Below are 24215 nucleotides of genomic sequence, written 5' to 3' on the forward strand. Positions count from 1 at the left end.
TGCATATCTCACATTCTATAATGAGTTATGCCCCTGTCCCACTTAGGAAACCTGAACGGAAACCTCTGGAGACTTTGCGCCCCGCCCAAAGTTTCCCGTGCGGTTCCCGGAGGTTGCAGGTGGTTGCCGGAGGTTGCAGGTAGTGGAAGCAGGTAGGGAGACTGACAAAAACCTCAGGGAACCACACGGAAACCTTGGGTGGGGCGCAAAGTCTCCAGAGGTTTCCGTTCAGGTTTCCTAAGTGGGACAGGGGCATTACTGCATTGCTCTGCTGCCTTGTTCTTGGAATTGGGTAAGTCCTCCATGCACGGATACTGAAGCATGGAGGAATTTTGGTCTGCTAGCAAGGGAAGGTTTCTTTTTCCGAATTAAGACAAAAGATGCTGAGAACACAAAAGATGGACACATAATACTGGAGTAACTCAGCGGGTCAGGCCGCTTCTCTGGGCAGAAAGGATGGATGTCCAGTTCGGGATAGAAGGGTCCTGACCGGAAATGTCACCCATCCTTTTTCTCCAAAAATGCTGCCTGACCCGCTGACTTGTGTCTATCTTCGGTATAAACCAGCAACTGCAGTTCCTTTCTACACACTCAGCAGGCTAGGCAGCATCAGTGGAGAAAGCAACAGAGTGAACATTTACAACAGAAATGAAAAAAATTGTTAGAGAAGAACGAAAGAGGGGAGCCTAACCAAGAGCAAACACAAGGGGAGATTTGGGGAATAATCAGCAGGTCAGGCAGCATATGTGGAGAGGGAACCAGAGAGGGGAAACCATCTCATTACAACAATGTCAAAGCCCAGAGTTGAAAGGCCAAGTGCCATGTTTTTTAAAGAGGATTACAATCCCGTGCAATTTGGAATGAAATTCCTTGTGTGTGAATACTTGGCCAATAAACTTAAACTTAACACTTAAAAACGTAAATTATTGACTGGCAGATTATCGGGTTTATAGGGTCGGTTGTTCCCTCAATTTTTACATCTTTGTCCTTTAACAGCTAACACATGGGGCTTTCGAAAAGGATTAACTGGACTACTTTACAGTAATATTTCATAAGGAACAGGGGAAGAATAAGACTGCCAAAAATTATGTCATAAAAATTGAGTATGGCTGCAGACTATGGTTTTAATTCAAGTCTAACAAACATTGCGATAAATCTGGTGAGCGGAAGGATTGGGGTTTGTAACTGACACATACAGTAGTAGTGATTATTAACCAGTGACTAAAGGGATCATTCTCCAATACAGGAGACCACATTAGTTGGCCAATAATCCAGTTTGTTCAGGTGGAACAAGGGGATGTTGGTTGTATTGTGGTCAACCTCAGTAATGTGGCAGGTGCCCAACACGTGCCAGTGGCCCAGACAAAGGCAAAGTAATGCGTGCTGATGGAAACTAAGATAAATACAGAGAGGTTCTGGAAATACTCAACAGGCATTTGTAAAGACAGAGAGAGGATTAGCATTTCCCGTCAATGGTCTTTATTCAAACTGACAAGAGGTGATTACCCTTAATGTTTCCCTCTCCACAGAACCTACCTGACCTGCTGTGCTTTTCCAACAAGTTCCTATTTTTAACCCATTAGCAACGTCTTATGAAGATTTTACCTGTATACTGCTGACGTCAGGCTCAGGATCATTTTACCATTACATTATTATTCTGAAAGCAAGTTCCTGCAGATGATATCCGTGCCACAGCAACCTCTGCATGTGTCCAATAGTTGTCAATATTGAGCAAACGGCAGAAACATAGAAACATAGAAAATAGGTGCAGGAGTAGGCCATTCGGCCCTTCGAGCCTGCACCGCCATTCAATATGATCATGGCTGATCATCCAACTCAGTATCCTGTTCCTGCCTTCTCTCCATACCCCCTGATCCCTTTAGCCACAAGGGCCACATCTAACTCCCTCTTAAATATAGCCAATGAACTGGCCTCAACTACCTTCTGTGGCAGAGAATTCCAGAAATTCACCACTCTCTGTGTGAAAAATGTTTTCCTCATCTCAGTCCTAAAAGATTTCCCTCTTATCCTTAAACTATGACCCCTTGTTCTGGACTTCCCCAGCTTCGCGAACAATCTTCCTGCATCTAGCCTGTCCAACCCCTTAAGAATTTTGTAAGTTTCTATAAGATCCCCCCTCAATCTTCTAAATTCTAGCGAGTACAAACCGAGTCTATCCAGTCTTTCTTCATATGAAAGTCCTGACATCCCAGGAATCAGTCTGGTGAACCTTCTCTGTACTCCCTCTATGGCAAGAATGTCTTTCCTCAGATTAGGAGACCAAAACTGTACGCAATACTCCGCAATATTTGCCATGACAATTGCAGCAGTTCTCACTCCAGCAAGACTTTATATAATTCCTCTGAATTTCCCATGGCCTTGCCTATCTTTCAGCCCTTCAGCCCTTCAATAACTTGACGCTCTTCTGGTCTCTTGTACATCCCTGAATTTTATCATTGCTCCATTGGCTCTTGTGCCTTTGTGGCCTAGCCCAAAGCTCGGAAATTTACTCCCTGGGCCTCAGTGCTCGCCATCTCTTTGTGCAAATCTCATCCCAGCCGCCCGCTGGCGTCACTTTGCAATGTGAGGGAGAGCTTGTGACAAGGGACAGAATTGGAGCAGGCTGTATCATATAGTGGACACATAGGGGAGATCACCCCTCTTACACAACCTCACTTGCCTCCGTGGCACCTCCCGGCCACTGATTTCCAGCTGTCACTGGGAGAGGACTTTCAAGTTCCGATTCACTTCCTAGTAATCAGCGCAGCAATGACGAAGCCAGTTTACCACCCAGTTTTTGGGTGGAAATCTCTCGTCCTGCTTTAGCACCCGATTATACATGCAAAATGCCACAGGGCTACTTAAATGTATTTTTGATTGGGTTTTATGAAAGTTTGCGAGGGGGGGTGGGGGGGGGGGGGCATCAGCCTGGGGCAAAATCAATGTCCAGGCAGCTGATTTTTGCTTTCTGTTTGACATAATTTTACCAGCAGGATGATAATGGGGACTTGGCGGGCAGGGGGGCAAAATCGAAGGGGGACCCGGTGGGGGGGGCGCCTGCAGCCATCTGCGCCAAAGGCCTGGTTTACAAATGTGAGAAGATAAGACTGTTCAATGAACTTTTGTAACTTTGTCAGCGCCAGAAACGTGGCCACTCTTTGTGCCGAGGTGAAGTCTACTGTATGACATTACCGGGTTGTATACAATAACAAAGGTTTCAGTGTACCTAGGTACATATGGCAATAACATATCATTGGCTTCAGTGGTTTGGACAAAACTGCAACCTCACTTGGCCTCTTGCAAAATGAAGTATTGTTTAGCGGGGTTCAGTGTTGTGGGGTTCCTGTCCTGCTGACAACCCTTGAGTTCCTGCCATTAATCACAGCTCAAAGTAGCGAGTAAAGCCTGAATAAAGCCCAAAGTGCTGGAGTAACTCAGCAGGTCAGGCAGCATCTCTGGAGGACATAGATAGGTGACATTATAGATGGGGACCCTTCTTCAGAAAGTCTAAACACAAATTTAAGTAAATCATCATTGCAGAATTCGGAAAACACACACCATCCGACGTCAACTTTTATAGTTCACGTTTTGTTTTTGGTTTTCACTTCTTTCCAGTTTACATATAGTGTTGTTTCCTCAGGGCAAAGTTGCACCATTCACCAATATAAAACCTCTGACAGAGGGGTGGACACTAGTTATGCTTATTACCATGCCTTTGGTTCCCTGGAACCAAATGTGCCAGGCTGAGGACACAGGCAGCAGAGATTTGCACGTGTGTTCAGGGGTGACAACAAAGGAAATTCCTCCTCAGAAGCTCAACGTAGCAGGGTAGCTGGTAGGGTTGCTGCATTACAATGTCTGAGATTTTAGTTCTTTACTGATCTTGGACGCTGTTTGTGTGACATTTGCACATTCTCTCTGCGATCATGTGAGTTCGTCGAGTCAGGTTTACATGCACAGGTACAGTGAGGTGCAGATACAATGAGAAAACCTGCTTGCAGCAGCAGCATCACAGGCACATAGACAGCCACAAACAACAAAAGCCATTTATACATAAATTATACATTAAAGACACAAAATCTCTAAACGAACGGTGCAAAGTGCTGCAAAGAGGTGACCCGTAGTGTTCTGTTATTGAGGCCCGATTCGGAGTGTGCACGTAATTTCAAGAATCTGATAGTTATAGGAAAGTAGATGTTCCTGAATGTGGTGGCGTGGCCTTCAGCTTCCTGTGCTGCCATGTCGATGGGAGCAGTGAAAAGAGGGCATGACCCAGATGGTGGTGATCCCTAATGATAGATGCAGCCTTCCTATAGTAGCATCTCATGTAGATGTCGTTTCCTCTCACATCCCAAAGACCTGTGGGTCAGTAGGTTAATTGTCTGTTGTAAGGCACCCCAAGTCTGGAAGTGAGTGATAGAAGCTGATGGGAGTTAATGAGAAAGTGGGGGAAATAAAAAATCAGAATAAAACTGTATTAATGTTAATGAGTGGTTGATGGTTGATGTGGACTCAGTTGGCCGAAGGACCAGTTTCTGTACTGTATCTCTCCATGGCCCTATGATACTATAAAAACAAGCACAGCAGATGCTGTCAATCTCTGCAGATGCTCAGCTGGCCGGGCAACATCTGTGGAGAGTGAAATGGAGATAACATTTCATCCAAACTAATGATTCATCTATTGGCTTTTCTATTTTCATTGTTTGAATAGAACTGAAAGCGTTGTTTGTGCACTTGGCACTTCAATGAAGCTTGAAACATTTCCCACTTAAATCCTCCCTTTTTTGCTGTTCCAGATTAGTAAATGTTTGAATTAGGACAGCCAGTCCAAGGACAGAAGGTGTTCATCCCACTCGTCATGCTTCACCGTGGGCAATTTATACTCTAATATCATTTCCCTGCATATTCCTTGACACCCTCTGCCTTACGAAAATCCATCAACTAACATTTTAAGGTCATAAGGAAGAGGAGCAGAATTAGGCCATTCAGCCCATCAAGTCTGTTCCACCATTGAATCATGGCTGATCTATCTCTTCCTCCTAACCCCATTCCCCTGCCTTCTCCCCATAACCCCTGACACCCGTATTAATCAATAATCTATCTATCTCTGCCTTAAAATATTGATTGACTTGGCTCCACAGACATCTGTGGCAAACAATTCCACAGATTCACCACTCTCCGACTAAAGAAACTCCTTTTCATCTCCTTCCTGAAGGAACGTCCTTTAATTTTGAGGCTATGACCTCTAGTCCTAGACTCGCCCACTCTATCCAAGCCTTTCACTATTCGGTACGTTTCAATGAGGACCCCCCATCATTCTTCTAAACTCCAGCAAGAACAGGCCCAGTCCTGTCAAATGCTCATCATAAGGTAATCCACTCATTCCTGGGATCATCCTTGTAAACCTTCTCTGGATCCTCTCCAGGCCCAGCACATCCTTCCTCAGATATGGTGCCCAAAATTGCTCACAATACCCAAAACCCTTTTGATGTTTTCCATTGACCCTCTCACAGCCCCAACTGTATTTTGGGAGAGGAAGTTCTGGATTCCACTTCCCTTTGTACAGAAGAGTGATTCTTCACGTCACCCTGAAAGGCCTGGCCTTTATTTTAATGTTTTGCCCCTTTATTGTGGACACCCAGCAGAGGAGGTAGCTTCTCGTAATCTTTCTCTTTTGGACCTTTATATTGCCATAAAGATGCCATTTTTAATGCAAATTGTTACAGCTGTTGATCTATTCCTCCTTTTACTTTTCTCTTGGCAATGATCAGTCAATCAAGTTAACAGTAGCTGTAAAGGAGTGTCGCAACCATTGCATTCCCAAGGATATTTGACCAGGGAGTCTTATGTTATTCATTATAATATTTTACATGAAGCAGATGAGAACAGTTGTGAAAATGTTTTCATATTTGTAATGGAGGAAACTTGCAGAGGTCCAGCAGAACAGTTTCCACAGCTGGTGTTTGACCCTGGTTCTGCCCCAGAGAACTCCCTTAAATGCGGGAATGCTGCTTGATTAAAGTGATGGGAAGCAGCCAGGCATTGAATTAAACTACCAAATCGACAGTGTCATTGAAATCCATTCAATTTACTCCCATCTGATTCAAAAGCAATCCCAGTTAGGGAAATACATTTTCTAAACTACTTAACATGTTTCAAAATTAATGGAGCTACTTCCAGACATATAATGCCTTAAGCAGTAAAAATATTCCATTATTGACAGGAATGTTATCAAACAAAGTATGATCCATGCCACATAAGAAGACGCTAAAATGGGTGACTAGAAGCTTGGTCAAAGAGATTGGTTTTAAGCAGCGTCTTAAAAGTGCAGAGAAAGGTAATGTTTAGAGGGACATTTGTGGGGAACAGGGTCTGGATGTTTACAGGTAAAATGCCAACAATTACAATGCAATGTTTTTATGACTTTGCTACCTTGTAGACTGAAGTTTTCAACAGACCTTTCTTCCTTTCCTCATCCAGTCCAAAGCCATGCGAGAGAGGTGGCTTCTGCAAGGAATCCCTGCCTCATCACCGGAAGAGGAGGAAGCAAGGACCAAGCAGGTCCAGGCAGATGAGGACAAAGCAAAGAAATTGGAGGAAGCCATTCGCAGGTCAGAGACCATGAAAAATAATTTGCTCGTTATTTAGTAATCTATTTTACTCTCACACAACATATCTGAATATTGATGCTGGAGCAATGATTTTGAGTGCACATGATGAATTTTATATTTACAAATTAAGTGTGTATTGGATATGAGTAAACGATGGTCTTAATGCATCACCCTCTACATGTGGGATTGCTATCGGTTTATTATTGTCATGTGTACCGAGATACATTCAAAAACTTTGTTTTCATGCTGTCCAGACAAATCAGACTATACATGAATAAAATTAAATTGTTATACTCAAATACAGTAGATTGTGCAAGGGAAACATAGTATTACAGAATATAGTATTACAGAATAATAACACGACACAACAGCTACACAGAAAGTGCAGATAAAAGAGTGCAGATATGGAGATGGTGATATATGTGATGGACTGGGTTACATCCACACTCTGCAATTACTTGCAGTCTTCGCAGAGCAGTTGCCAAACTATGTTCTGATGCATCCCAATAGGACATTTTCAATGGTGCATCTATCAAAGTTGGTTAGAGTCGTTGGAGAAATGCCAAACCTCCTTAATCATCTGAGGAAGTGAAGGTCCTGGTGTGATTTCTTGGTTGTAGCTTCTATATGGTTTGTCCAGAAAAAATTGTTATTGATAGTTACACCTAGAAACATGAAGGTCTCAGCTATCTCCACTTCAGCACCATTGATGCTGACGGAGAAATGTACACTAATGTTTTCCCAAAGTCAATAACTCGCTTCATCTTGCTGACGTTAAGGGAGACCTTGTTGTCTTGATACCATGTTGCTAAGTTCTCTGTCTACTTCCTGTACTGCATCTCGTTATTGATTGAGATCCACAGCCCACTACAATGGTGTCATCTGCAAAATCATAAATGGAGTTAGAACAGAATTTGGCTTCACAGTCGAGGGTGTATAGGGAGTATAGTGAGAAGCTGAGAACGCAGCCTTATGGGGCACTGGTGTTGAGAATTATCGTGGAAGGTGTTTTGCTGCCTATCCTAACTGATTATGGTCTACAAATCAGGAAGTCGAGGATTCGGTGGTTTGGGGGTTGCTCACTCCTAGGTCCAGGAGTTTGGAGATGAGTTTGGTTGGGATTATTGTGCTGAAGGCAGATCTGTACTCAATAAATAGGAGTATGGCTTGGGTGTCCTTGGTATCCAGATGTTCCAATGATGAGTGTAGCATCAGGGAGATCGTGTCTGCCATGTTAATATGGCTGTGGTAGGCAAACTGTAGAGGATGAAGTACATTTGGGAGGGTGAAGTTAACATTTAAGAAAGTATATAGTATACTTGCTTTTTTGAGGCAAGGCATTGAAAATAAAAGGCAGTAGGTCATACTAGAACTGTATTAGAAACAAATTAGATCACAGTTGAAACCCTGTCAGGGAGAATGTGGGTGAATGTCAAGGTCATGAAAAGAAGGGAAGAGTGGCAAGGGGAAGAAGAAGATAAAGAGAATTATGAGAGGCCTGGATAAAAGGGTAATAACCCATTTATCTTAGTTGAGAATGAAATAACCAGATAATTGGTAAAAAAAAAAAAGGATGTGGGGAATTGAGCAATACATTCTGCACCCAGAGGACAACAAAGGCTTGAAAATGACAGCTGCCGTCTCCCTTTCTGGTATATGGGTCCCAATTGATATTAGATTGCATATGCTGTCAATTTGACCGCACAAGTGGAATGCTTTGAGAGCATTGAATGCACAGATTCACGGTTCGCAAAATGCATTGCCAGGATGCATTGTGCCTCTGCTCATACTTTGAAGGGGACGTTCAATTAATCCCCTCACCCTTTTGCCCTAACCCTGCCCTCCATAATGCTGTACATTGGTTGAGAGCTCAGCCCACCATTGATGCTCAAGTTGCAATGCAATGCTTAACCTCTTCACCATGTGGCTCAATGTGGAGTGAGCAACCATGGCATTGTGTACTAGCTGCCTGTGAGGGTCATAAGGAATAGGAGTAGAATTAGGCCATTCGGCCTATCAAGTCTACTCCACCATTCAATCATGGCTAATCTATCTCTCCCTCCTAACCCCATTCTCCTGCCTTCGCCCCATAACCTCTGCCACCTGTACTAATCAAGAATATAATCTATCTCTGCCTTAAAAATATCCACTGACTGGGCCTCCACAGCCTTTTGTGGCAAAGAATTCCACAGATTCACCACCCCAAAGAAATTTCTCCTCATCTCCTCCCTAAAAGAACATCCTTTAATTCTGAGGCTATGACCACTAGTCCTAGACTCGCTCACTTGTGGAAACATCCTTTCCACATCCACTCAATCCAAGCCTTTCACTATTCTGTATGTTTCAATGAGGTCTCCCCTCATTCTTCTAAACTCCAGCGAGTACAGGCCCAGTGCTGTCAAACACTCATCAGAAGTTAAACTACTAATTCCTGGGATCATTCTTGTAAACCTTCTCTGGTCCCTCTCCAGAGCTACCACATTCTTCTTCAGACATGGTGCCCAAAATTGCTCACAATATTCCAATTGCGACCTTACCAGCGCCTTATAGAGCCTCAACATTATATCCCTGTTTTTGTATACGAACCCTCTTGATATATATGCTAGCATTGAGTTTGCTTTGAGGGCTAGTGTAGGTTGGGCTGGGATGAAAAGTATAGTTCAGGGGCGAAGGCAGAAGAATGGGGTTAGGAGGGAGAGGTAGATTAGCCATGATTGAATGGCGGAGTAGACTTGATAGGCCGAATGGCCTAATTCTACTCCTATTCCTTATGACCCTCACAGGCAGCTAGTACACAATGCCATAGTTGCTCACTCCACATTGAGCCACATGGTGAAGAGGTTAAGCATTGCATTGCAACTTGAGCATCAATGGTGGGCTGAGCTCTCAACCAATGCACAGCATTATGGAGGGCAGGGTTAGGGCAAAAGGGTGAGGGGATTAATTGAACGTCCCCTTCAAAGTATGAGCAGAGGCACAATGCATCCTGGCAATGCATTTTGCGAACCGTGAATCTGTGCATTCAATGCTCTCAAAGCATTCCTGGTCACTACACTGACTGCATGCCATTACTGGGGAGAGGCAACACTGGCTTCTTGTGCTGAAAGAGCATCCAGATCAACAGTTGAGTTGAGTTGGGTTTAGTTTATTGTCACGTGTACCACGGTACAATGGAAATTGCGTACAGTTTTGGTCTCCTAATCTGAGGAAAGACATTCTTGCCATAGAGGGAGTACAGAGAAGGTTCACCAGACTGATTCCTGGGATGTCAGGACTTTCAGATGAAGAAAGATGGATAGACTTGGCTTGTACTCGCTAGATTTTAGAAGATTGAGGGGGGATCTTATAGAAACTTACAAAATTCTTAAGGGGTTGGACAGGCTAGATGCAGGAAGATTGTTCCCGATATTGGGGAAGTCCAGAACAAGGGGTCACAGTTTAAGGATAAGGGGGAAGTCTTTTAGGACCGAGATGAGAAAAACATTTTTCACACAGAGAGTGGTAAATCTCTGGAATTCTCTGCCACAGAAGGTAGTTGAGGCCAGTTCATTGGCTATATTTAAGAGGGAGTTAGATGTGGCCCTTGTGGCTAAGGGGATCAGGGGGTATGGAGAGAAGGCAGGAACGGGATACTGAGTTGGATGATCAGCCATGATCATATTGAATGGCCGAATGGCCTACTCCTGCACCTAATTTCTATGTTTCTATGTTTCTATGAAAGTTTTTGTTGTGTGCTAACCAGCCAGCGAAAAGACAATACATGATTACAATCCAGCCATCCACAGTGTACACACAGTATGATTAGGGGAACAACATGAATAACAATTAGTACAAGATAAAGTCCAGTAAAGTCCGATCAAAGATAGTTTGAGGGTCTCCATTGAGGTAGATAGTAGCTCTGGACTATTCTCTGGTGCACATCTCAGCCCAGTGCTTTCCCTATAGTAACAAACTAAATATCCTACCACCAATGTTGAGTTTTACTCTTCTGTCCCTGTCAAAGTTCGAAATTGATGATCAGTTTTTGGAGCTTGGTGTTGGGCGTACAAATGACAGAGCCAGTCGCACAGAGCCAACTGAATGTAAAGTGGACCTACTGTAGGTGTTAGGAATGTTAAGCTGGGAGAGGACACTAACTTGGGTTCATCTCGAGAACTTGAAAGGCTTTGCAGAGACTATAATGGTTATAAGGACAAGGAATTTATTTAGCCAAAGGCTGATAAATCTGTAGAATTCATTGCCACAGACGGTATTGGAAGCCATGTCATTGCACATTTTTTAAGTGGAGATCGATAGGTTCTTGATTAGTAAGGATGTGAAATATTATAGGGAGAAGGCCAAAGAATGGGCTTGAGAGGAACAATAGATCAGCCACTCTGGACCGAATGGCGTAATTCTGCTCCATCTTATGGTGTATTGGTCTCATATCTTTGAAGTGGCTGAAAGAGCAAGAAAACAAATTAGATAAATGCATTTGAAATAGAAAACATACACTGGGTTAGGGGGAAAAGTGGGGGAATTAATTGAAAGGCCCATTCAAAGTATCAGCAGAGGCACGGATTCCTTCAGTGCTCTCCATTTGCAGTGTTCGCTGCTACAATTCACGTAATAACACATACTAGCTAGACGCGGACACCTCTTCAGATCATCGGTGAATAATTAATTGATATGAAAAGACACCTTGTCCAAAGTGAAAAAATAAACAGTGAAATGGAGAGGATTCACATTTAAAGCTGTTTAAAGGAATAATAACATCTGTAGAGTTGAAAGAAAATTTCATATCCTTGTAGGATATTAAATGAGGCAGGGCAAAAGTGATTATTTCTATATATAAAAGTCAAAGCAACTGGAAAAGCTCACATCCATTAAATGCCCCCTTAAAGAAGTGTTAGATATATGGTATTAGTTTAAATGAATTAGTTGTGTAATTAATTTATTTGGATTAGGAGCAGCAGCAGCAAGTTTAACAGCTATTTAAGGTGACGGCAGAGATTGTGGATGGGTTGCAAGATCATTTCCCGCACCATCAAACCAGCTGGGGTGTTCCATTTGCAACATGGCCTGCATAGAAAGGAAAGTAATAAATGCAGTGGCTTAAAGTTAAATACAAGAATTGAAAGTGCAGAAAATTGGACCACTCAATTGATCGATCACATTCATTGCATGTGCCATCTACACGAAGCTGTCTCTAGAATATTACAAATTCTTTATTGCTTAAGCAAGAGATTGCAGCCATGGCTTTGACAGCCTTTGGATATCTTTATGATTGCTGTGGGCACTGAATTTCTTTTGAATTTCAGTCATTGAATTGAAGCACTGTAGGGAATGGGACACTGCAAAATCACGCTGTCATCAATTAAACGAATGGGTACCTTTTTGGTTGCTTAAAGGATACATTTTTGATCATTGCCCTGCTCTACTTCAAAAGGTCCTGCATGATCACTTAAGGGGAGAAGAGAATTGGAAAGGACCCTGGGCAGTGCCTCTTCTGACATTGCAACAATCCCTTTGTACTAGGCAGTGCTAGGCTGGATTACAGGCTGGAGAATGGAGCTGGAACCACAATTATCCAGCATTAAAATTCCCTTGATAGTGGGATGGTGGAAATAGCTTCAACAAAAATAGCTTCTTGCAGGTGAATAACTTGCAAAGCTATTAGGAAAAGCTGATGTACGTTTAAGGTGATGAATGTGGGAGGTCTTGTGGTGAAATCCTGGTTCACCCATGTGTCATCATCCACACCAGCCCAGCCCCATCTGTATCTGACCCTGTCAGGTATCACCTTGTGGCAATGAACTCCAGTCCACCAGCTTGTGCAAGACGTTTATAGACCATCTTGTCAGCACCTCATTAACCTACAATGCAGGAACCCAGCGTCAAGTCACTCTGAGAAAAAGACTTGCCAAGAGCAATTACTGAACACAGTTTAATTTTGTAAACAATGTCCGGGAACAGTTTTGTATAAGAATGGTTAACCCTTTCCAGTGAGCTAATCAAAAGAACAAGGACTGTTGGATTTTTGAGAGAATCTTTATGATTACTGTGAAAGTAATCGAAAAGACGCAACAACAGCTAAATTAGAGCAAGATGGAGAACTGCCCGTGAAGATATTGTGAGAGATTTCAACAATGTGACTTTGGCCAAACGTCCTGACAAGATATCTGTCAGCTCCTCGCTTCAGGGAATGTTGGATTGGTGCCATAGAGGGGAAAGTTTACAAAGAAAATGTTGGATGTGTTTCATTGGCATCAATCTGGATTTGAATAATGGTATTTGACACAAGTCCAGTTAGTAGGTATTGGCCGCAGATCAGAAGGCAGGGATAATACTGGTTTAGAGTAGGCCATTCTTCAGAGGCTGAGGAAAGATTCAAATCTCAAACAATGCATGGGGGTATTTTCAGAGAGTAATGTGCTGTGTTTATAAATCTAATGCAACTCCAAAGAGCAAATAGCCACTGGAAAATGCCGCCAGACTTTTGCAAAAAAATCGCCAGATACATTTGCAAAAATCGTGAATGAGAGAAAAAAGGGGACTAAGAAAGAAGTTAATAAATTCATGTCATAGGAGCCGAAGTAGTCCATTCAGCCCATTGAGCCTACTCTGTATTTCAGTCATGTTATCTATCTATCCCTCTCAACCCCATTACCCTGCCTTCTCCCCATAATCCTTGACAGCCTTACTAATCATGAATCTGGCAATCTCTGCCTTAAAAACACCCAATGATTTGGCCGTCTGTAGCATTGAAATCCACAGATTCACCACCCTCTGACCACAGAAATTCCTCCTCATCTCCTTTCTAAAGGTGCAGCATTTTATTCTGAGGCTGCGCCCTCTGTTCCTTGACCCTTCCACTAGTGGCAGCAGAATGAAGGAATAAATAGGGAGAAAGAAAGAGGAACAATGAGAGTGGTGATCAGGGAGAAAGAGAATGAAAAAAAAATTAAGAAATGCAAAGAGAGACAAGGAAGACAAAAAAAAAGGAGGTGGAAACTATCTTGCATTTCTAGCCAGTACTTTTGAACTGATGTAAAAAAAGAAATCACAACATAGTAAACTCCCACAAACAGCGACGAGGTAATGATCAAATAATCTTTTCTAGTGATAAAAACCTTATCTTCTGACTCCAGAATGGTTAGGTAGCTGCACGGCAGGGAGTTTTACTTTAATAGTTGCACTGCTGGAGTAGGTGTCAGAGGACAAGTGAGGCTGATGCAGGATGGATCTATCTGCATCAACTAGCAAGAGTCAGAGCAGGGACACAGGGGGCACTGGCATTGCACTGATTGGGAACAGCCTGCAGCTGACAATGGCGTATTATTTGTGTAGGGAGGAACTGCAGATGCTGGCTTACACCAAAGGTAGACACAAATGCAGGGCAGGCAGCTCCTTTGGAGGGGAATGGGTGACGTTTCAGGTTGAGCCCCTCCGTCAGACTGAGTAAGAGAGCGAGACATAGTGATATAGAAGTGTATGGTGTGAAAACACTGTCCCATTGAATTACTCCAACATTTTGTGTGTATCTTTGGTCTACTATTTATTGTGTGATAATGGTTTGCAGATTAGTTAGGAACTGGGAACAAAGTAAATTTGAAAACTCTGAAAGCAGTTTCCACAAAAATGGACTCTGGGGACCTATTTATTTTACGTGACTTAAAATGTCATTTCATAAATGTTTTCCCTTTCATACACTGCCGCGGGTCTACATGCCAACCATCTACGCCATTTTATGGGAATCACTTTCAAAGCACAAACAAAGTTCAAAGTGCCTAAATAAATTCAACAAATTTGGGGATTTGAAAGATAACCTGCTGTCAACTATTTGCCAGATTATATCGTGTAGGAAGGAACAGCAGATGCAGGTTTATATCGAAGATTTATATTGAAGATAGACCCAAATTGCTGGAGTAACTTAGTGGGTCAAGCGGCATCTCTGGAGAAAAAGGATGGGTGACGTTTCGGTTCAAGACCCTTCATTAGACGGTCTGAAGAAGGGTTCTGACCTGAAATGTCACCCATCGTTTTTTTCCAGAGATGCTGCCTGACCCATTGAGTTATTCCAGCACTTTGTGTCAGATTATATTGTCTGGCTCATTTATTCCTGCCTTATTTTCACTCAGTGAATTTGCTTTCACTATATAGATAGTACCGGATGGAAGTAAATCTCTACCCCACCCAACCTTGGCTAGCATAAGTAAACAGTTTTGATTACATTCTATAGCCATCCATTTCCCCTTTCTCTTCAGTTCGCAATCCCATCTAACCTTGAATGTTGACATACATTCGACCAAGACCTTTCACCGTGGAAGTGAATTCCAGTGGCCCAGATCTGTGTAATGAACTATCTTTGCCCCATGTACTTGAGCCTGTTTCTATGGATCCCAAGAGCTCTGCAGTGTTCTTTGGCCAACCGTGTCCTTCACTTTTATTTTTTCCAATGCTTCCTGTAAATCGATTGATAATCCGTCAGTTATTCAGAAAACTTAACTTTTTTGTTGTCCTTAAAACATTAACTGGAAATGCCCACATTATGAGTTTATACTCCCTTTTGAATAGAATGCAAAATAAAAAAAGATGAAAAGCTGAATGTGCAAGAATTTGTAATTCTTTAGATTTCTGGCCAAATTCCAGAATGAGTTTTACCCACACAAATCCCTAATGTGTTAAATGATTATTGTAAGAGTAAGGACTTTGTCCCTTGTTTGTCCCTTGTTTGTCCCATCTTCCTTCATTCTCTGTACACCCTGACATCCCAGGCATAGGATTCCTCAGCCTTGTCATCTAAGCCATAATTCTGGCTGGCTGCACACCAAATGCAAATATCAGTTTTTGGAGCTTGCTCCCACACACTAAGCAGTCAGTGAGCTGAAGATCGCAATAAACAAACAGGCTTGGGAGGTGCGTAGTCTGCATGTTGCAGCAAAGCTGCACGCAACAGGCGGTTTTTAACTGTCCTGAGATATTATCTGTCCAGCCTGCCTTAATAAAGAAAATTAGCTACGCTAACTAAAGCATCTTTAGAGCTGACTGTATCAATATCAGCCTCTAAGATACTGGAGGGTAGCCAGCACGTTAAACCAACAAAGTATTTTTATAAACAAAAGGCTTTACAGAGAGACAGCTGCCAGGATCGTGTTGTGGTGTATCAGTCCAATCTGCTGGACCACACTCCTTCCAAGTTTTGAAATCTTTCTCGTCTGCTACAATGAACCATCTCATACCGCTCTGATTTCTTTGGGTTCACTACCTTCAAAGAGCAAATTTTGGCAAGCTTCTGTTTAGTCTCGTTGTTCATTGATAACACATCCTGTTTGTTTTAACTACACCACCTCCAGATTAATGGATTGCTTATGCGAGATATAACACAATGCCTGAAATTTAAATGTCATTTGTTTCCCTCGTAGCAACATCTTGGCATAGACATCATCTAGTGGGTGCGTCTCCCACATAATTAGCCTGATTTGGCACCAAGATTATTATGAATGACACAAACTGCTGGAATAATTCAGGCCACATCTTTGGAGAACTTGGATAAGCGATGTTTTGTGTCAGGACCACTCTTCAGCCTGATTGTAATGGGGGACGCGGAGGGAGGGTGGGGACAAAGATGGAAGAGGAACGGGGATGGGATAAAGTCTGACAAGTGATAAGTGGATAAAGGCGAGGGAGAGGGTAAATTGGCAGAACGTTGGACAAAGGCCAGAAATAAAAGGACAAAAAGTGTGAGATAGGGATAGAGGAGGTGCCAATTGTGAAGCCTGGGGAATGAATATAGGCCGAGCAAAGAGGAAAAAAGGAAAATAAATGGATGGAGGGGTTTATAGGTTAGTTATCCAAAATTGGAGAATTAATTGTTCACACCATTAGGCTGCAAGCCAGCCAACCGGAATATGTGCTATTCTTCCAATTTTAGGTAACTAACCTACAAGCCCCTTTCCGCCTCCACCCCCCCATGTCCCCCTATTTTCCCTTCCCCATAGTCTTCCACCTATATTCACTTCTCTGGCTTCACATTTTTCTATTTTTATCTCCTTATATTCTTCTCACAACCTTTTGCCTTTTCATATATGGCCTTTGCCCAACCATCAGCCAATCAAAAACCTCCCTCATCACATGCCAGACTTTGTCCTGTCCCCACCTCTCTTCCAGCTTTCTCCTCCCCGACTACAGTCATTCTGAAGAGTGTCCCGACCTGAAAAGTTGCCTCTCCATGGTCTCCAGAGATGCTGCCTGGCCCGCTGAGTTACTCCAGCACTTTGTGTCTTTTTTCGTAAACCAATATCTGCAGTTCCTTGTGACGCCAAGATTATTATGTTCAACTGCTACTCTGAATCTGATCATGTCTCTTTCCCTGCATACCTATCACTTCCATTCAATGGACTTTCAATATCCAGATCCTCTTTCAACTATTTGTGGAGATCATTGTCAAGTCCACGTCATATTGTTGATCATATTGCTGTCCACAATAATTGCAACACCTAAGCAATATTGGCCCGTTCTTTCACTCTTCAGACTATTATCTTGCATTTCATCAGGTGTACTTCCTGCTGTTGGCAACCGATATTTCCAACCTGCCTTTGGATCGCACCATTGCTTTGAATGCCAGAATTAACTCAGTCTCCTGTGGCAGCCACTTCCTCTGGCTGACCTCCTGGGTTCCACAAATATCCAATCCCCCATGAGACAGACATTCAAATCTGAACAATCATAGCTCTTTCAAGAAATTGTCAAAGGATTCGAACTATTCCTAGTTGCGTGCAATGAATTAGTCACGGCCCACTGTTTCATTTCAAGGGGCATTGCAACGTGCTTGCACTGCATTCTCAAGGGTCTTATTTGACTGTTTATTGGTAGGATGCGATTCTGTGCTGTTGGAGCCATTGAGATATTTTGGCTGTTCTGGTTTATTTGGCTAGTCAGCTCAATATATAGTGTCGCTTATTTCAGTCCTGTTTCAGTGAAGTTGCCACATATAATAGCAGGTAGCTTCAGCCCATTGGAATAAATCATCATTAGCAAAAGAAGGGTGGTCAGTAATAAAAGGTTACTATTACTCCTGTACTCATTGGTCATCAAGTCATTGGCCATTAGCAGTCCCATTGAGGAACCTGCACACCTGAAATGTTAATGTCATGTTAATGGCATGTTTTTGTTGATTTAAAACAAAAGCAACTTTTATTTAAGGCCTTCAGCAAAATATCTTTAGCGTTTCAACAAGACGCCTCATATAGAAATTGTCATTGAGATATTATGGCAGATGACCAAAACCTGGCCAAAAAGAGAGATTGTCATGATTATTTTAAAGCAGGAAACCAAGGTCATAAAACAGTGGGAATTCCTGAACTTGGAATATTGCCAGCAGAAGAAATGTTGCTATGATTTAATTTGTGGATGATCCAATCCGAAAAGTGCAATGTGCGGACAGCAGGATGACAACACAGACTTGGGGAGGTGTTGCACAATGGAGGGATTTGAAAACAAAGGCGAGAATTTTTAAATTGGTATGACATCGGGCACAGGCAGCAATATTTTGGTTGATGTCTATTTTAAGGAGAATAGGTGATGGGACCAGCTTGAAGTACATCAAATGGTCTAGACAGCAAAGATTGACAGCAAATTAACTCTGGAATCATTACATAAATATGTTGACCGTGAATATTTTCTTCGAATAACAAAATTCTAACTTAATTATGAGTCCTAATGTGTGGGGTTGTCCGCTGAATTTACTGTATGGTTTGTGTGACCATCAGCAGTCAGAAGAGTTGCTGCCATCAGTACTGCCATCACTTCCTTCTGGAGAAGGAGTGCTGCGTTGATTGGTTGTAGCCTCGTGTGAATGATACAAAATAGTTGTCTAAAATAAAACCAATCCATTAGAAGCTAGACTGATTTAGCAATGTGAACAGCCAAGAGTATTTAATGCAGTTATGAACTAAGATGGCTTGTGTTGTATGGGGTTTTTAATTTCATCTTGCTGATGATTGATTATCTACTGGCATTTAACTCTTATTGCATGTGCTCAAGAATAGACCAGTTTTGTGACTATCCTTGATGCATTTTTCCCTTAGGCATCTGCTGTGGTTCATTGACATGTACTCTTGCATCTGAATCTAGAGTCGGTCTTAGCTCAGCTTCAAACACCTGAGCTGAGACTCCAGTGCATTATTGATGGGGTGCTATGGTATTGAAGAAGCCTTATTTTTTGATCGGATATTATATCGAAGAACAGGTAGTTCTTTCCTGATAACCAGGCTGATATTTATCCTTCATCCAGCATCATAACAATTATCAATATCTCACTGAAAATAGACACAAAATGCTACAGTTGCTCAACGGGATGGGCAGCATCTCTGGAGAGAAGGAATGGGTGACGTTCCTTCTCTCCAGAGATGCTGCCTGGCCCGCTGAGTTAATCCAGCATTTTGTGTCTATATTTGGTGTAAACCATCATCTGCGGTACCTTCCAACACACATTGTTATGTCACTGCTGTTTGTGGGAGCTTGCTGTGTGCAAATGTAATACTGCATAAGTAAATCAGCAACTACACTTCAAAACCAGATTATTGCCTGTAATGCAGTTAGGTATATCCTCATGTTAAAATAACTTAAAAAAATACAAGTTTTTCATTCCATGTTCTAAATAATATGGATTACCAGTCTTTGACCAATGGCAAATATCACTACCAAGGCAGCATAGTGTCACAGCAGGTAGAGCTGCTGCCTGACAACTCCAGCAACCATAGTACAATCCTGAGCCTTGATGCTGTCTGTGTGGAGTTTCCACGTTCTCTCTGGGACTGCATAGGTCTTTTCCAGGTACCCCACATCCCAAAGAGGTGGGATTAGCAAGTCGATAGGCCAATGACATTTACCTCTTCTCAGTAGACAAGAGGTAGGATTTCAGAGAGATTTGAATGGAACAGTGAAAATAGGTTGCAGGGAAAATGAATGAGGGAATAAGATGGTCTCTGGCCCAACCATAGATTTGATAGGTGAAATGGCTGTGTCCTGTGTAATATGCAAATATGAACAGTTTATATTTACCCAAATAAAAATGTTAACCAAGCTCATTATGAGGTAAATGTAAACAAAAGAAAGAATCAACTAGATTACAGAATATTAACCTGCTCAGGCGCTTGGCTTAAAGCAATATTATGCATTGAGGCTAATAATCCACCAGTATGAGTCTAAGCTCCTTAATTAAGCATTATATACCAGTGCATCAAGATAGGATCTGGGAAAAATAATATTTATTACTTTTAAGCAGGATTTAAGCATGGACTGTCAATTAATAGTTGCATCAGGCACGCTGACTGTAATGCCTGTTATAATAGACTCAAAACCACCAAACAATTAACCCATCACTTTCACCATTTCCACTTTCCTCCAAGAGGGAACTTGAACATATATGGTTCACTGTCCAGCAACCAATTACATACCCTTCATCGAAATAGCATCAATGCCACAAAAATAGCATCAGTCAACTTCTTTTAAACAGTCCAGCTAAAATTGTTCGCATGCTATGCCTTACCCATGGCCAATATTAGATGTAAAATTATAGTGTCATGGAGAATTAACTCATCTGTCTGAAATATAGTGGGAGTCCTACTCTGTGCAATCTTTTTCAATCGCCCAATGCTGTTACCAAATGTACAGAATTAGCAAAGCAGTTCACATTCATGTAAAAAATTATTATACATTTTTAAATTACCGGTTATTTGATAGAAGATTTACAGTCCATGTCAATGTAAGCCTTCCTCAAGATAGAAGATAGAAGATTGCCACTCCCCTCACATTCACATATTAATTTCCCCAAGATTCTGCCAGTCACCTGGGGCAACTTTACAGCTACCAGTTAACCTACCAACTTGCACATGGTTAGGATTGGGAGGAAACCAGAACATCCAGTGAAAACCCACAGGATTACAGGGAGAGTGTGCAAATGTCTATAGCATCAAAGTCTTGGTTGAACAAAGGTCTCTGGTGCTGCAAGCCAGCAGTACCATCAGTTACACCACCATGCCGCCAAAATATTCATGATAAATCAGGAGAGACAACATAGAAACATAGAAAATAGGTGCAGGAGTAGGCCATTCAGCCCTTCGAGCCTGCACCGCCATTCAATATGATCATGGCTGATCATCCAACTCAGTATTCTGCACCTGCCTTCTCTCCATATCCCCTGATCCCATTAGCCACAAGGGCCACATCTAACTCCCTCTTAAATACAGCAATGAACTGGCCTCAACTACCTTCTGTGGCAGAGAGTTCCAGAGATTCACCACTCTCTGTATGAAAAATGTTTTTCTCATCTCGGTCCTAAAGGATTTCCCCTCTATCCTCAAACTGTGACCCCTTGTCCTGGACTTCCCCAACATCGGGAACAATCTTCCTGCATCTAGCTTGTCCAACCCCTTAAGAATTTTGTAAGTTTCTATAAGATCCCCCCTCAATCTCCTAAATTCTAGCGAGTACAAGCCGAGTCTACCCAATCTTTCTTCATATGAAAGTCCTGACATCCCAGGAATCAGTCTGGTGAACCTTCTCTGTACTCCCTCTATGGCAAGAATGTCTTTCCTCAGATTTGGAGACCAAAACTGTACGCAATACTCCAGGTGTGGTCTCACCAAGACCCTGTACAACTCCAGTAGAACCTCCATGCTCCTATACTCAAATCCTTTTGCCATGAATGCTAACATACCATTGGCTTTCGTCACTGCCTGCTGCACTTGCATGCCTACTTTCAATGACTGGTGTACCATGACACCCAGGTCTCTTTGCATCTCCCCTTTTCCTAATCGGCCACCATTTAGATAATAGTCTACTTTCTTGTTTTTGCCACCAAAATGGATAACCTCACATTTATCCACATTATACTGCATCTCCCATGCATCTGCTCACTCACCCAGCCTATCCAAGTCACCTTGCAGCCTCCTAGCATCCTCCTCACAGCTAACACTGCCCCCCAGCTTCGTGTCATCCGCAAACTTGGAGATGTTGCATTCAATTCCCTCGTCCAAATCATTAATATATATTGTAAACTAGACTAAGTGGGACCCGTCAGGTCCCAGCATCACACAGGAGGGCTGGTCATCCAACGCAATATTCCACCTCTCAACCAATTCTAATATTGGTGCCCCTCCCCCCTGTAAAAGGTGGGGCTTTCATGGAGTGATTGACAGGAGAGAGATTCTCAACATTTAAAAAAGAAAATAATAACACTTTTATTTTTCATTGATGGGAAGAATTCTCTGCATCTGCTCAGCGGAGGGGGACTGAGTAAGAAGGCCAAAAATCACAGCCGTAAGTGGTAGCGTTTTATCTAAAATCAATATACAGTGCAAACAGGAAGTAAGTGCATTTACAGTAGTGCCTTTTAACTTCAAGCCAAAGCACCCAAGCCACCATTTGCAGTAAGTAGTGCATTTCAACTTCATGCCACCATTTACTGCAAGTGGTGGCTTGGGAGCTTTGGTTTGAAGTTGAAAGGCACTACTAACTGCAGATGGTGGCTTGGGTGCAATGGCTTGAAGTTAAAATGCATTACTTACTGCACCATGGAGCAGTAAGTGCATTGGCTTTGAACACCAGGCGCACGATTAGCTGCAAGTTGTGCGTTTGAAATTGAAAAGGCACTGCACTCAATGGTCCATTTGCAGTAAGTTTGATTTGAACTTGAAAGCCACTACTTACTGCCAATTTGGCGTTAGGGTGCATTCAACTTGAGAACCAAAGCTCCCAAGCCACCAGGGGCATTAAGTAGTGCCTTTCAGACTGCATGCCACCAGAGAGAGGGGGGGAGAGAGAGAGGGGGGGGGGGGGAGAGGGGAAAGAGGGAGAGAGAGAGAGAGGGGGGGAGAGAGAGAGAGGGGGAGAGAGAGAGAGAGAGAGGGGGAGAGAGAGAGAGAGGGGGGAGAGAGAGAGAGAGGGGGGGGGAGAGAGAGAGAGAGAGAGAGAGAGAGAGGGGGGAGAGAGAGGGGGGGAGAGAGGGGGGGGAGAGGGGGGGAGAGGGGGGGGAGCGGGGGGAGGGGGTATAGAGGAGGGGAGAGAGGGGAGGAGAGGGGGGGAGTGAGGGCGCTTTCTGGAGCGCTAGTATGAACCATTTTAGAACCAATAGATATTTTTTTTTGCAAGCTTTAGAACCAATAGAGACACTTTATGCAAGCTTTAGAACCAATAGACATTTTTTGCAAGCTTTAGAACCAATAGACATTTTTTTGCAAGCTTGAGAACCAATAGACATTTTTTTTGCAAGCTTTAGAACCAATAGACACTTTTTTTGCAAGCACTTTTTTTGCAAGCTTTAGAACCAATAGACATTTTTTGCAAGCTTTAGAACCAATAGAGACACTTTTTGCAAGCTTTAGAACCAATAGACATTTTTGCAAGCTTTAGAACCAATAGACATTTTTTTGCAAGCTTTAGAACCAATAGACATATTTTTTGCAAGCTTTAGAACCAATAGACATATTTTTGCAAGCTTTAGAACCAATAGAGATTTTTTTGCAAGCTTTAGAACCAATAGAGACATTTTTTGCAAGCTTTAGAACAAATAGACATTTTTTTTTGCAAGCTTTAGAACCAATAGACATTTTTTTTTTGCAAGCTTTAGAACCAATAGACACATTCTGTGAGCATTTTAGAACCACTAAGGGCACTTACATTTGAGTAGACATGTGTTCAGTGTTATTCACAGCTCAGAGAAACGTGACCCTCTGCCTTCCTCCATCTTGAAGAGACTGTGTGGCACACCACTTCCTGGTTTTATAGTCCCTCCCCCCCTGCCGCCAGCGGGGGCAGCAGAGAGAATGGGAAATTTTGTAAAAACATTAATATCTCTGTCATTTTTAACCGACGGGAAAAATCCTCGGCACACATGCGGCGGAGGGGGGCTCTGAGCAAGGTGGCCAAAAATGACGGCTGTAAGTGGCGGCGTTCTCTCGGAAATCGCAGCACAGATGGCCAAAACCGGTCAAGAACAGACTTTTAGAGATAGATAGATAGATAGATAGATAGATAGATAGATAGATAGATAGATAGATAGATAGATAGATAGATAGATAGATAGATAGATAGATAGATAGATAGATAGATAGATAGATAGAGTCCCAGCACTGAGCCTTGCGGTACCCCACTAGTCTCTGCCTGCCATTCTGAAAAGGACCCATTTACTCCCACCCTTTGTCATCTTCCGTCAAAAGGAGCAATAACCATATGCATATTAACCATGAATCATTGCGTTGGGAGATGAAGTTCTTTTTAAAATTCTAATTCATTTACTGTAAATGCATTTTGCTGCCAAAACCACAATTCATCGTCCAATCCAAACTGCTCATGGATTGAGTCATTTCCTGACGATTTCAGAGGGCAGTTATGAGCCTAACGCATTGCTGTATCAGGTGGTTGGGGTAATGAAGGCAGATTTTATCCCCAGATTAATATTAAAGATTTTAACACTCAAGTAGACGCTGTTACTGATATCACTTTATTCAAATCGAAATTAAAATTCCCTCCTTACCAGGCTAAGGCTTTAACTCGTATATCACAGTCTGAAGTCCAAGCCTCAGCAATTGAACCAACTCTAGAATGACTACTTGAAAAGGA

At 42.5% G+C, this 24215-nt stretch overlaps 1 protein-coding gene across 7 annotated transcripts in view; it reads left to right on the top strand.

Moving 5' to 3' along the window:
* Nucleotides 1-24215, top strand: part of LOC129695453 (paralemmin-2-like) — a 297376-nt gene that overhangs the window by 22982 nt on the left and 250179 nt on the right. For all 7 annotated transcript variants that reach the window (XM_055632426.1, XM_055632427.1, XM_055632422.1 and 4 more), the window contains exon 3: nucleotides 6481-6611. In XM_055632426.1, coding sequence (XP_055488401.1) covers nucleotides 6481-6611 — 131 coding nt within the window. The remainder of the gene's footprint in view (nucleotides 1-6480; nucleotides 6612-24215) is intronic.

The sequence above is a fragment of the Leucoraja erinacea genome, chromosome 3 (genome assembly GCF_028641065.1).
Source record: "Leucoraja erinacea ecotype New England chromosome 3, Leri_hhj_1, whole genome shotgun sequence".
Classification (NCBI taxonomy): Eukaryota; Metazoa; Chordata; class Chondrichthyes; order Rajiformes; family Rajidae; genus Leucoraja; species Leucoraja erinaceus.